Source organism: Carcharhinus amblyrhynchos, chromosome 6 (genome assembly GCF_965287045.1).
Source record: "Carcharhinus amblyrhynchos chromosome 6, sCarAmb.v2.hapA, whole genome shotgun sequence".
Classification (NCBI taxonomy): domain Eukaryota; kingdom Metazoa; phylum Chordata; class Chondrichthyes; order Carcharhiniformes; family Carcharhinidae; genus Carcharhinus; species Carcharhinus amblyrhynchos.
The window spans coordinates 42,224,541-42,238,830 of record NC_137329.1 but is presented as its reverse complement, the minus strand read 5'-3'; the positions used below and the strand labels follow the sequence as shown (position 1 = coordinate 42,238,830).

At 42.1% G+C, this 14,290-nt stretch overlaps 1 protein-coding gene across 1 annotated transcript in view; it reads right to left on the bottom strand.

Moving 5' to 3' along the window:
* Positions 1–14,290, bottom strand: part of saxo4 (stabilizer of axonemal microtubules 4) — a 160,545-nt gene that overhangs the window by 116,299 nt on the left and 29,956 nt on the right. The window contains exons 4-6 of the mRNA XM_080191589.1: positions 9,712–9,865; positions 4,921–5,049; positions 469–532 (exon numbers count right to left, since the gene is read on the bottom strand). Coding sequence (XP_080047715.1) covers positions 469–532; positions 4,921–5,049; positions 9,712–9,865 — 347 coding nt within the window. The remainder of the gene's footprint in view (positions 1–468; positions 533–4,920; positions 5,050–9,711; positions 9,866–14,290) is intronic.

Here is a 14,290-nt window from a genome sequence, read left to right as displayed (position 1 = left end):
CTTAAAATGGAATTCTAACTGTTCTACGTGACTGCCACTGATGCTTGCAATGCCCTTTACCGATATGATGGTGCTTCTGTACTTAAGTACAGATTGGATGTGGGACATTACACCCGTAATCAGTTCTATTTGCTCCTGTCCAAAAAATGAATGTCATGGGGATCAATTTCAACACCGATTTATACATTACTTGTCTTACCTAATACCTATTGCAATTTTTTAAAGAGTCCAAGGTCTTCAAAGTTTCTTTTGAAGCAGCTTTTAACAGAATAATTGAAATCAATGAAATGAAATTTAACAGGTGCTCCAGGTTACTGGCCATGCAACAAAATTGACAATTATTCCAAAATTGATATCCAAGGGTGCGCTGATATCCGTGATTCCTCTCAGCAACACATTTGTTTTTGCACCTATGACAAGGACAAATGGTATATCTCCAAATCATAAAAGTACTTTAAGATTACAAACCTGGCAAATCCAATGGTTTGATTTTATATTTAGCACTGTATTCTGTGGACATGTAGCTTGGTCCCTGCAACAACATAAAGTGGAAAATATCATCACATTTTAGAAACCAAAGATCCTTCAACATCTTAATGAGTGAATGCAGGGTAAGGACTGAGCTTTATGGAGCAAAATGGTTTCAGGTTTAATCTCTCCTCTGTGCTGTTAGTAGATTTCAGTTGGGACTAATGAGGCAGATTTTTTCATTCAATCAAGGAATGTTGTTTATTGCCCATCCCTAATTGCCCTTCAGTAGGTGGTGGTGAACTGTGTTTTTGTACTATTGCAGTCAGTCCACATAGTCTAGGTTTACCCACAGTGCTTTAGGGAGGTAGTCCCAGGATTTTGACCCAGAGACCGTAAAGCAATGATGATATATTTACAGGTCAGGGTGGTGAGTGGTCTGGAGTGGAACTTCCAGTGGGCGGTGTTCCCATCTGTTTGTTCCTTGTCCTTCTGGATGGTACTAGTCATGGGTTTGGAAGGTACAGTCAAAGGATTGTTGGTGAGCTTCTGCAGTGTATCTTGTCGATGGTGCACATGGCTACCACTGTGCCTCAGTGGGGAAGGGAGTAAATGTTTGTGGAAGGGCTTGCAATCAAGCAGGTTGCTTTATGCTGGATAGTGTCAAGCTTCTTGATGTTGGAGCTGCACTCATCCAGGCAAGTGCAAAGTATTTCAACACGCCCTTGACTTGTGCCTTGTAGATGGTGGACAAGCTTTGGGGAGTCAGGAGATGAGTTACTCACCATAGGATTCCTAGCTTCTGACTTGCTGTTGTAGCCACAGTATTTATATGGCTAGTCTAGTTCAATTTCTGGTCAATGGTAATCCTGGGTAAATCCTGGGGATTTAGCAATGATAATGGCATTAAACGTCAAGAAGCAATGGTTAGATTCCCCCTTGTTGCAGATGGGCATCACCTTGCACTTGTCTGGCACAAATGTGACTTATTACTTATCAGCCTAAGTCTAGATATTGTTGCTTCTGAATATGGATTGCTTCAGTATCTGCGGAGTCGTGAATGGTACTCATCATTATGCAATCACCAGCGAACATCCCCATTGGTGATCTTACGATGGAAAGAACTGATTCCTGGAAGGAATGAGCTATCGTATGAAAAATGTGTGGAAGAATGAGAGGTGATCTTTTGATTTTTGATTTGATCTATTGTTGCATGTATTAGTATTTAAGTGAGAAGTATTGTTTCTTGCGCACTATATAGACAAAGCATACCGTTCATAGTGAAAGAAACGAGAAAGTGCAAAATGTAGTGTTACAGCCCTAGATAGGATGTAGAGAAAGATTAGCTTAATGCAAGGTATGACCCATCAAAAGTCTGGTGGCAGCAGGGAAGAAGCTGTTCTTGAGTTGATTAGTAGTGACCCCAAACTTGTGTATCTTTTTCCCGACAGAAGAAGGTGGAAGAGAGAATGTCCTGGGTGCACAGATAAGATCCTGAGTCAACTTGACTAGGTGGATGCAGTAAAGATATTTCCCTTTATGAAGAGACTACAACTAGGGGACACAGTTTAAAAACATGAGGCCTCCCATTTAGGACAGAGATGTGGAGAATTATGCTCTGAGTGTTGTAAGTGGAATTCTGTTCTCCAGAAAGCACTGGAGGCATGGTCATTGAATATTTTTGAGGCTAAGGGTGATAGATTCTTGATAAGCAAGGAAGCCAAAGGTTAAGGGGGGGTAGACAAAAAAGTGAAAGCCACAATCAGATTAGATATTCTCTTATCAAATCGCAGGACAGGTTTGAGAGGCTGAATGTACTACACCTGTTCTTAATTCATAGGTCCATATGTACGAACGGTCTTAGCTATGACGCTTCCATCAGTGGCTGGGCTGCCAATACCTCATGTTTGCATCACAAAATATAACCATTGAGATATGGTACTGGAGAATTAATTTTACCTGTGGAGCTGGACTGTTATTTTGTAAAAAGTCTGACAACACCAGGTTTTAGTCCAACCTATTTATTTGATAATATATTCACAAGCTTTCGAGGGGACTGCCTCTTCGTCAGGTGAATGGAGAGTTCTGGCCTCAGACAGAGCATATAAAGCACAGACAGTTTAGAGATTACTGCAGAGTCGCTGAACAGAGACTGATAGCCAAGTTCCGCACACATGAGGACAGGGATCTTGGGTTCATGTCGCACTATCTGTAACCCCCGTGACTTGCCTGGGTTTGCAAAACCTCACTTACTGTACTGTCTGGAGACAATACACATCTCTTTAAACTGTGATCAGTGCTCCTTCCACTCACATTATCAGCCACTTCAGGTCTTGAACAGCAGGTTAGGTGTAAGGATTCGCATTTTAATCAGTAATCTCTAAACTGTCTGTGCTTTATATGCTCTGTCTGAGGCCAGAACTCTCCATTCACCTGACGAAGAGGCAGTCCCCTCGAAAGCTTGTGAGTATATTATCAAATAAATAGGTTGGACTAAAACCTGGTGTTGTCAGACTTTTTACTGTGTTTACGCCAGTCCAACGCCGGCATACCCACATCATGACTGTTATTTTGTGACATATTATCACATGAATCACTGCCTTCGGGGAAGAAAAGTGAGAATTGGGAATAGATGGAGAATTTCATGGATGTCAACATTGAGTGTCCAGTTTCAGCCTGTCTATTACAGAAAACAGAAGCTAGACACACCATACAGCAAGGAAAGAACATTTGGACTACTAATATTCACTGAAATGCTCTTGCGCATCTAGTTTCTGGTTGAGAAGTGAAAGATTTTAGACGTTTCACTGTGAGCTTTTGATACTGCTTTAAGAGAAGACAAAACAATGGACTTGAAACCTTCAATTTCTTGGCAAAAGAACACAGAACTGTCAGCTTCACCAAAGTCAGGATATAACATGGATTCGTTTGTTGTGAGGGATATTTGCAGAAAGAAGCCCACATGTCAGTAAGACTGAAGGGTGCCTCTATAAGCTGTAAAACCTGAGTAACAGATAAGGATAAGCAATGCTGACAGCTGCAGAGATAGGAAAGCAATGCTTGCAAATTGATCAGACGCCCTTTGGTGTTTAAATCAATCTGTGTAACAGATGATAATCAAACAGCAGATTTGAAAGAAAATCATTTGTAAGTGTGCAAGGTTTTTCAGGAGAGCCGCATGTGTATTTCTGGATAAGACAGCATAGCAGAGTACCCTTCATTACCTCCCAAAACAAAGAACTTGCTTCATTCTTTGCCATGAGTTGTACTCACTAGGAAAGATTGGATGAAAAGTTGTTGTGCTGTTCATCAAATTAAATGCTATAAAAAGTTAGAAAATAATTGTTGTGTTTTTGGCTCCTCCTTGATCTTTGGCATTCTGAACAGAAATGAAAATAAAGCACACTTTACCTTCTTTAATGCAGATAGGGATCTGATGTGAAGGCTGATTGATAAAAGTTAAAGATATGGCCAGATGTATTTGTTTGTCATCAGTCAGTTATCAAATACATGCATTGCGCTGTTTGAGAGTCTGCAAACTAGGCAATAGCTTCAGTCACACCTGCATGTTTCCCTCCTCCACCACCACCTCTCCACCCCTCCACCATGGCCTTCTCTTACCTTACTACTGTTGTATCCCTAAAATTACAATGTTAAAGGTCTACGAAGCTATTAGAGTCAAAGAGGTTTACAGCATGGAAACAGGCCCTTTGGCTCAACTTGTCCATGCCGCCCCTTTTTTTAACCCCTAAGCTAGTCCTACTTGCCTGCATTTGGCCCATATCCCTCCTAAACATTGTTGGTCTATTTCCGCATTCTCCCCCCGACCCCCAATGCCCCCACAACCAACAAAGTTAGTTTTATACTTGGCAGCCATTAATTACAAATTAGCAAAAGGGTTTCATTTCAAATAGAGAGAAGTATGGCTTTTGTCAGTTCAGAAGTTATCGGGAGAAAAAATTCATTTGTGTAGCGTCACATTGCACATTTCTGTGCAGACTTGCCTCAATTCCCCAGGAGGTAGGTAGCATCATCTGCTGCTATCTGCAAGGCCTGCATGGCATTCCTCATTGACTTCAACAAAGCATGGCCCCATACGCCGCACTGGTCCTAGTCCATCACCCTGCCTGCCTCTGGGGAATTGAGGTAAGTCTGCCTAAAAGTACTTCTCCACATAACTTAATTTCACCTCCAACTGCTTTTAAGTCAAAGGATGAAGTGCAAAGGGACAAAGCAGTTACTTTGAAATTTAAGTTCCTGCGAAATGGACCAACAAATGGACCATGGTCACATGACATAACCACTACAAATCTCAGAACACATTATTTGTGATTTGACAGCAGATGGTTATTTGCCCAGATCTGGAGACGTAGTTTTGAGTGTTGAAAATATACCATCTAAATTAATTAAATAGTACATGTGCATCCACTGATACTGCCATCCTATACTTACATGACCTCCATTCTCTTGCATCACTGGGTCCTGTGGTTGAATCTGATGGAGTAGGGGAGTGTGCTTGGGTTCAATCCCTGTGATGGAAGATGGGCCATGATCTCTTGTGTCAATATGGGCTTCCTTCATCTGCATGATGGAGGTGACAAAAAAGACATTAACTTCAGAGATAAAAATGAGATACACGATCCTTCATTTATTCACAGCCGCTTAGTATTTCTGTCAACTGGACTGATCGGTCCATGAGATAAAGGCCAACATAAATGATTGTCAATTATAACATTTTTCCTGAATATAGAAACCGTAATCCTGCTTCGACAAAAAGCATTTCAAATCTTGTGTGTGTTAGCTCTGCATTTTTTAATCAGAAATATAAAATCACAGGAATGCGCAAGGCCAGAGAAAAAAAAAGACTGGAGTTCAATTGACCAGCTCCAAAGACAAAATATTGCAGAAACTGAAAATCTGAAATAAAATCAGCCACCGTTGTAAATGTTGAACAGGTCTGGTGGCACTTGTGGAGACAGAAAAACAGAGGCTGCAATTCTTAGTGAATTAGAAGGTTCCACACCTTAGCCAAAATGAGGCCAGAGCCTCCAGAAGTCCTGAACCCAGCACCCACCACTTTTCAGACCAGGACTTGGGGGGTGGGGGGGGTGCGGTATGGGATGGTAGAGGTGGGGATTGCAGCAGTGGGAGTGGGTGGGACATTTTTTGCTCATCTACAGTTCACCGAGGCAGCCACACATTTGGAAGTGTGGCTGCCTTCACTCAAGCAATTTTGGTTTCTGAAGATCAATTCATTCCGTTCGCATAACTGAGCGAAAAATCTAAACCTTCCAGCATTCTTTGAAGAGGTAAGGTGCCCTTTTGGGGAGGTCAGGAAGGAACAATCTTTCTCTGTTACATTCTCCTGCCTTCTCCCCATCATCTTGCACATTCTTCCTTTTCAGATAGCTGTCTCATCCCCTTTTGATTGAACCTGCCTCCAGCATGCTAGGAATCAACTGGATTAGCATAGTATTCAAGATATATATATATCATAGGTTGCCTGTCATTGTAACTTTTCTGTTATTCTGAGGTTACATGATCAATTGGGAAATGAAAGTGCAGCCAAAAATTAAATAATTTAACATTTGTGTTCCACTTTCCAGCAAGGGTCACGGGTTACTGATGAAAAGTGAAAACACTGGATGATATATTTTCTCACATCTAAGGTCACCTATTGCTGTTTTTGTTAATTACTATAATACGATGGCCACTTTTAGTGATTACAAGAGGCTGAACTTAAGTTGACAAACTTCAATTAGCTATTCCACCTAACATAGGTGGAGATAATAGATTAAAGGAACCATTTGAATTTTCTTGAATGTTATTTTCCTTATGAGGTTTATGTATTTTACTCATGGAGGTTAGTTTAGTAAGGTGTAGCAAGGTTATATCAGGATGTCATATTTGTAGCCTGTTGGTGTGTCTTTATGCTGCTGGTCTCTGCTATTTACCTCTAAGTTCCCGCCCATGTTATGAGCAGGTGAGAATGGGTGAACTGGCTCCCATCAATTCAAGCTCCTCAGTTGGTCACAACAAAGGTTTAAGTTTCTTTTTCACAAAGATAGGCCTTTTAGAAGTTAGAATGTATTTAACTATTTGAGCTGTGAGCAATAAGAAGCCAATCAAACAAGGTTTTTTATGAATGAATGAAAGAACAAATTTATTAACTACAAAACCTGAGAAAAATAATTAAAAACATGATGTCAAGCGTTCGAGTCTCATGCAGCCGAAAGGGCATGCGTGCATCAGAAATAGGAGAGTTAGAGTCCAATTTTAAAGAGGTAAACAAACAAATGGGCAGTACGATGGCACAGTGCTTGAACTGCTATCTCACAGCTCCACGGACCTGAGTTCAATTCCGGCCTTGGGTGACATTCTGTGTGGAGTTTACACATTCTCCCTATGTCTGTGTGGGTTTCCTTCAGGTGTTCCAGCTTCCTCCCAGTTTAAAGATGTGCAGGTTAGGTGGATTGGCCATGCTAAATTGTCCTTTAGCATAGCCAAAGGGCATAGGTTAGGTAGATTAGGCATGAGAAATGTGTGGGGTTATGGGCATAGGGCGGAGAGGAAGGGCCTGGTTTAGATGCTCTGTTGGAGTCAGTGCAGATGCGATGGGCTGAATGGCCTCTTCTGCAATGTAGCGATTCTATGATATGGTTCAGGGTCATTTTATTACCCTTGAAACATATATTTTAAGCATTGTGATCAATTTGAGGTTGCTGGTCTCTTGGATGTGGTTAGATATAAAAGACGTCTCAATTGTACACTGTTAAGTCTCTGGTAGAGTTAGTTTCTCAAATTGGATGACATGCTTATTCCAGAAGAGAGGGAAGGAGAGCAATCTTCAGCCTGTTTCTTCTGCTGTAGACTTTCTTGACATCACCTGTGTCACATACAATCTTTCTCAATTGGTTGGGCAACCTTGTCCTGAAATACTTCACTCAGTGGGCAGGATTCTGCAGTTATGTCCATAGCAGGACCTGTTGTGAGTGAGAACAGAATATCTGGCATTCCAGCCAAAACAACATTTATATTCAGCGGCACGGGGAAATTCCAGCTGCTAATGAAGAATGAAAAGTTCAGCCATTTTGTACATTCAGGAAGTTTTGGGTGAGTCTGTCTGTGGCAGCCATTGTTTCAACACTGCAGCTTTGCATTTTTAGTATATTTTTCTTATCAGTTATGAGTTTCAAAGATGTCAGGATTCTAGAAAATGTCTCTCTCTTCACACTCCCCTGAGGATGATTTATTTGTTTCTCATCTTCATCTTGGAACATGACATTGCAGGTTTCAGCAGTTTCCCCTGTTACAGTTCAAATTGCAAAATTTCCAGTCAGTTGAAAATTGAAAAATCATATTTTCAAAAATAAAGGGGTATAGTCTTGTGACACCAGTCATGGAGACAGAATGCTTTGAGAATGGGAAATACAAGGATCAGTAATATGAAATACAAGCTATCAATTTTCTTGAAACTTGTTTCCCGTAGAAAACTCTGAACAAATCTTTCAACCGTTGTGGATACACTTATCAAGCTTCAACTTGTCTATCCAAAAATGTAATAATATTTCAATTTTTGTGTCAATTTTACAGCTCCTTATGTGATCAGCACAATGATTGGCACTGCTGCCTCACAGCGTCAGAGGTCTGGGTTCAATTCTGGCCTTGGGTGACCGTCTATATCAGCTTGGGCTTCCAGCAGATACTCTGGTTTCCTCCCATGGTGCAGCAATCAGTTTTCTGTTACACTTACAGACTGTGGGAGTATGTAGTGTAGTGAATTTCACATGCACCATGCATGGCACATGTCTAACTATGATTAATCTTCAGAGATCAATCCTAATTACATATTCAAAGTAAACCTTTAGTAAATGGGAAACCTTGTACTGTAAACATGCCATTTGTACGGTGAGGAATTGCATGTAGCCCTAACAACACTACTAGTGAAATTTAAAGGGGATGGGCAGCATGGTGGCACAGGGTTAGCACTGCTGCCTCACAGTTCCAGGGACCCGGATTTGATTCTGGCTTGGGTCATTGTCTGTGCGGAGTTTGCACATTCTCCCCATGTTTGCATGGGTTTTCTCCGGTTTCCTTCCACAGTGCAAAGGTGTGTGGATTAGGTTGATTGGCCATGCTAAATTGTCTCTTAGTATCCCAGGATGTGAAGGTTAGAGGGATTAGCGGGGTAGATATGTGGGGTGCTGGGGATAGGGCCAGGGTGAGATTGTTGTTGGTGCAGACCCGATGGGCTGAATGGCCTCCTTCTGCACTGCAAGGATTCTATGATTTCACAGATGATTAGCACATATTTGGAGGCAAAGATTGTTCAGCCTTTTTCAAACAGTGCATTTATGTTCAAGTTATCTTCCTGCCTTTTCAAAGAATATATGAGACAAGAAAGTTAATGGCAAACAAAATAAATGTGGAGCTAGATAAGAGAAAACCTCTGGATAAATGATGAAGCAGTATAGCACCCAAACATCTGATTTGATAAGTGGTAAAAATGGATGTGCTTTTGTATGAGGTGGCTGCAAGGAAGGTTGCCCTCAGAACCACCTGAAGGAACCTTTCCCAGGAAAGGTCAGCAGAAACTTGCCTGCAAAGAGTTAGCAGCCATTATCAAACTGTGTGCGCCAGTTAAAAGGCCAGGAAACACATGCAAAAACGACCACATTAAGACTATCTAATTGAAGCATTCAGAAAGTAGATAGCAGAACTATGCATGCCACAAAGTATAGCCTGTCAATTTTTTTTTAAATGGCTGACCTGTCCTAATCCCTCAAACACCAAGATAGGTGTTGGAGAGCTGACCATACACAAGCACTCTCCTGGTGCATAGATGCAAGCTTTAATTTCCAATTGACACCATCAGTCCACAGCTTAACCTAGCTGTATGATGCTTCGTCACTTACTGACATGTGAACTGACTCTAGGTTGGCACAAACCTGTCGCTATGCAGGTCCTCCTTCAATGTACAATATCTGAAAATGAAGTCATTGGTTGCATGATAAGTTGGCAAGAATATAAGTGATTATACCTGAATTGCAGGAGGGCTTTGAAATTATAAACCTATATTCCATACTACCATACAAATATCACAATTAGCAGTGAGTTTTATTGGAAAGCATAGCATGGACTTCAGAGCAAACATTTCAACATGTCTAACCCTTCCTGTCTAACCCGTTACACAATGAGGCCTGACAGCTTTTGTAACTTGAAGTCTGTTAAGAGTTTTCTTACATCTTTGAGGTACGGGAAGTTCAATGGCTTTTTCCTCATGAATCCACTGCCCACAGAATGTAATTTGTGAGGAAAATCATCCTTGCCATCCGAGTGTCCATAGGGCACAAAGTCCTTCTTGGTAACTGACCGATAATTATCTCGTAAAAGCTGCCTAAAGACAAAATTGTGAAAAGTGAAGTTAAATATTTCAAAGAATCATAAAATCCCCACTGTACAGAATGAGGCCATTCAGCCCATCGAGTCTGCACTGACAACAATCCCAGCCAAGACCTAGCTCCTTAACCTGACATGTTTACCCTGCTATTCCCCTTCACATTATGGGGCAATTTACCATGGCCAATCAACCTAACCTGCACATCTTTGGACTGTGGGAGGAAACTGGAGCACCTGAAGGAAACTCACGCAGACATGAGGAGGAAGTGCAAACTCCGCACAGACAGTCACCCGAGGCCGGAATTGAACCCTTGGCGCTGTGAGGCATTAGTGCTAACCAATGTGCCACTTGCCTTTCATTCTTTTCTTCTCCACCTATCCAATTTCCTTTTATATTCCTCTTCTGAAGGTAGATGGTCATGCTAAGATTCCAGAATTGCTTGCAGTCATTCACTACTGCAGCCCAATCTTACTCACATTTAATGAGTACAGAAATGTACTTTGAACATTGCAGTAACTTAAAGGTAGGAACTAGAATGGAAATTCAGGGGGATAGGCCCCACACTCTCTCCCATTCACCCCTCCATCCCCTCTCCCCATGGCCACAGAGGCACTATATTGCACGCAGCATCATTCTAGAGATTAAACTGCAGCGCAAATCTGCAATACAACAAAAGACTTTTCCAAATTTTCAGGCTCAGCTTTGGATTAAATTTGTTTTCTATGCTGAAATCCTGCTACCGTTCACACCTGTGGGATCTTATGATCCTGCCAATGGCACGGCACTATTGCACTTTCCTGGTGGGACACCAGCTTGTGGAATAGTGCGTACCCACTTTCTTGGCCTTTGAGAACTTTGCTGAACACTGTTCCTTCTGATGGGGACTGAGTGAAATCATATGAGCCTACTATCTGTTGGTATCTGAGGCCTACATTTAAACCTATGCCAAGTGGCTATCCCAGGAAACTGAGGCATAAGACATTTTACTCTTCTTTTGCTCTACTTGTGTACTTCTTGGTGATTCCAATTTCAATTAGGGATAATTAACAAATGCTGGCCTTGCCAGTGATGTTACCATCCCAGGAAAGAAGCCTGCACCTGAAGAATACATGTCTTCAGGGAAACCCAAGAAGTAACACAAAAGGGAGTGTGACATCAGCATCACAAACTAAGTACCCATGCCAGCGGGCAAGTTTCTCCCACCTGATAGATGCTAATTTATGCATAGTAGACAACCCACTGGCCAGCTCGCTGTTCCGAGACCGGGCTGCCATTTTTAAATGGCAACCCAATCTCTACACTTGGAGACAGCATCCCCCCCGCATCCCCCTATACTCACCACCCCACCCCTTCCCCCACTCCCCCACAAAAACATAAATAGTGGCCCTGCACACTGACCAGGGAGCACCACCAGCCCCTTACCATAGAGTAGCAGCCACCTTCCCACCCACAAATAACGGGTAATCTTCTCCCCCACCCCCCACAACGCAGATGAGGCTAAACACCCCTCCCCCATGTCTTTTCTTTAAATTTCTCTCTGCCGTGCATTACCTGTTTGTAGCAATGTGCAGTCCCTTTAAAATTTTCACATGGCCTCACATATTAAAGGGGCTACTTCTGGTGAGCAAACAGTCTGTCCCCTGCATGGTAAAGTTGGGAAAGCTGTGCACCCGTGCAGCTTAGAAGGAACACTGATCACAGGGTATCTATTCCTTTTTTCTGCTTTGCACAAAGGAAATTACTAATCTCTAGTCACAAAACAACTAAATACTTTCTTCGTGACTTGGTTAATCTTTCGACCTTTACCAAGGAGGCAAAGTCAAACAAGATCAGAACAAGAGATAAATGTTGGCCAAGAGACTATCACTAGAAAAGTAGAGACATTTGACTTAATGTTTGAATTATCTTTTAATCACCACTCCTTGTGAATTATGAGGTGGCCTTGCATCTATTGTCATCATGTCTATCACAGTCTGTCAGGAAAGTCTCTTCAGCGTCTAAACCAAGATTAAGTGGGGGTGGTTTCGACTGTGCTGCAGGGCAATGATTCCATTATGGAAAGGACAAGACAGAACTGCAGGAAGGGAAGAGGCTGCAGGTGAGAGCTCCACTGAGTTGAACGAGTGGGAATGGTCACGCATAACATGACTGGAGGGAAGAGTAGGTGGGAACTAAATGGCCACCCAATGGAAATATTAGTTCCAAGTGGAGGATACAGCCATCGCTGAACCAGGTTAGCAGCAGCTCAATTAACAAGCAGAGAGTCAGGCAAGTGAAGCAATTATGTCTGTTCAAGCAAACACTGACACTTCAAAGTGGCAATGATTATTCCTCTAGTTTTAATCCCTCATGCAGAGCCTTCAAATTCACCAGAGTATTATGTAGAACTATTGGGCAACTGAAAAAGGTTGAGGACCCTCTTGGAAATGTGGCCGTGGAACACTCACAAAGGTGAAGCCTCCAGGCCCCTGTAATTATTGTAATGTACAGACTAAACATTCATCCCTATGGTCAGGCAAAACTGCGCAGAATTGGAATGCAGCCTTGATGATCCCAGTGCCTCAGCTGTAAGCAGAGTATCCAGTCACCTGGCCTCAACTGTGAGTTGGGGGTGGGAGCGGTGTTGTGGTGAATGTTCATGTGCACCCCACATCAGCATCGTTTCATGGGCTAGGACTCTACAGCAATGACAGAGAGGCATGAGGCCATAGTCACACGCATGGCCTCATCTCTCTCTTTGATACATCTCTCTCTTTGATACTGCAGTGAGGTTATCATCAGGAAGATGGAGCCTAGTGTTGTCACTATCTTCATGATTGCGTTAGTTAGGAGAGCAGAAGGAGATTGTGAAGGAGGCACCTGGCTTGCCCAGTGACCCACAGCCCTCCGGCATTGACACTGATGGGTCCTGCCAGTGGCTAAGATGATGGGATGCAGCTCCTGAAGCTGTGCTGTCCAATGTCCTGGACCAAGGTCTCCACAGGTCACCAAGCTGCCAGTGTGGACGATAGTGTGTTGGGCTGATGGCACTATTGCCTCAGACTGAAGGTATATGGGTTCCTCCATCATGCACTGCAATCTGAGAAATACAGCTCACATCCCTTCCTCATATACACTTGGCTGTTGCTGAAGCTCCATTAGCTGACTCCAGAGTCGTGTCATCTGACACAGACTAAGTGGATTCCTGGCCTCCTGTTTACTTACTTTTTATTCCCAGAAACCCTACAGTGCATTCGGCCCACAATCCCATTCCTGGCCCTATCCCCACAATCTCAAACATTTAACACACTTGTGTTCATCAGACTGTAACCCCATATAAAAATCTTCAATGAATACTTCAATAGAGAGATAATTAAAAAGAAATATTGGTAGTGACAAATCAGGAAAAGGAAGTATGGTTGGAAGATTCTGAAACTGACTTCCCTCAAATTGAATCAAATAATGAAAAATCCTTGAACATTTGAATGAGATACTGGGTTACCTTCCAGTTAAGAATCAGTGGTTTCATAGAGCTATTGTAGTCTCTTCGAACTATCTGTGGAGATAAATTCGGAAAACTAAAGGTAGCAGCTATACATGATGCAGATGTAGGAAATTCTGCTCCTATCAAGCAACACCCTTGCAGGTTGAATCCAGTAAAATTATCACAGGTGCAAAAAGAAATTGAATTCATGCTCAAGGGTTGCAGCAATTGGAGTTTACCTGTTGTGAAGGTACCCAGCCGAATGGAACACAAAAACTCCATGTGGATTATAGAAAAGTGAATGCAGTGATGAAAGCAGATTCATCTCCTATTCCACCTCTGCAGAACCACATTGAGAAAGTGGGATAGTCAAAGTTCATTACAAACATTACCTTGCTTAAAGAATATTGTTAAGTATCTCTATCAGAAAGGGTGAAAGAGATTTCAGCCTTTGTAACACCAGACTCGCTTTATCAGTTCAAAGTCATGCTGTTTGGTATGAACAATGCACCAACAGAGACTAATAAATAACATTACTACTGGACTGAGTTACTCTGCTATGTGCATTGATTATTTGATGGTATTCAGTAAAAGTTAAGAGGAGCACCTACTGCATCTGGGAAAACTATTTGATTGTCTACAAGAAACAAAGTTGGTGATGAACTTGGCTGAGAGTCAATGTCCAAAAGCACAGATCACATATTTAGGCCACACCTTTGAACATGATCAGACGTCCCCACAAGATGTAAGAATAAAAGCAATTGCCAAATTCTCAGTATCTTGAATGAAAAGGAACAGTTTATGTTCCTGGGCGTAATTGGTTTTTACGAGAAGTTTGCATCAAATTTTAGCAGAGTAGCTGCCCCATTAATTGAATTCTTTAAAAAGAACAATAAGCCCAACTGGCATTAGAGTGCAAAAATGCATTAAAAAACCTAATAGCTATATTGACAACAGCG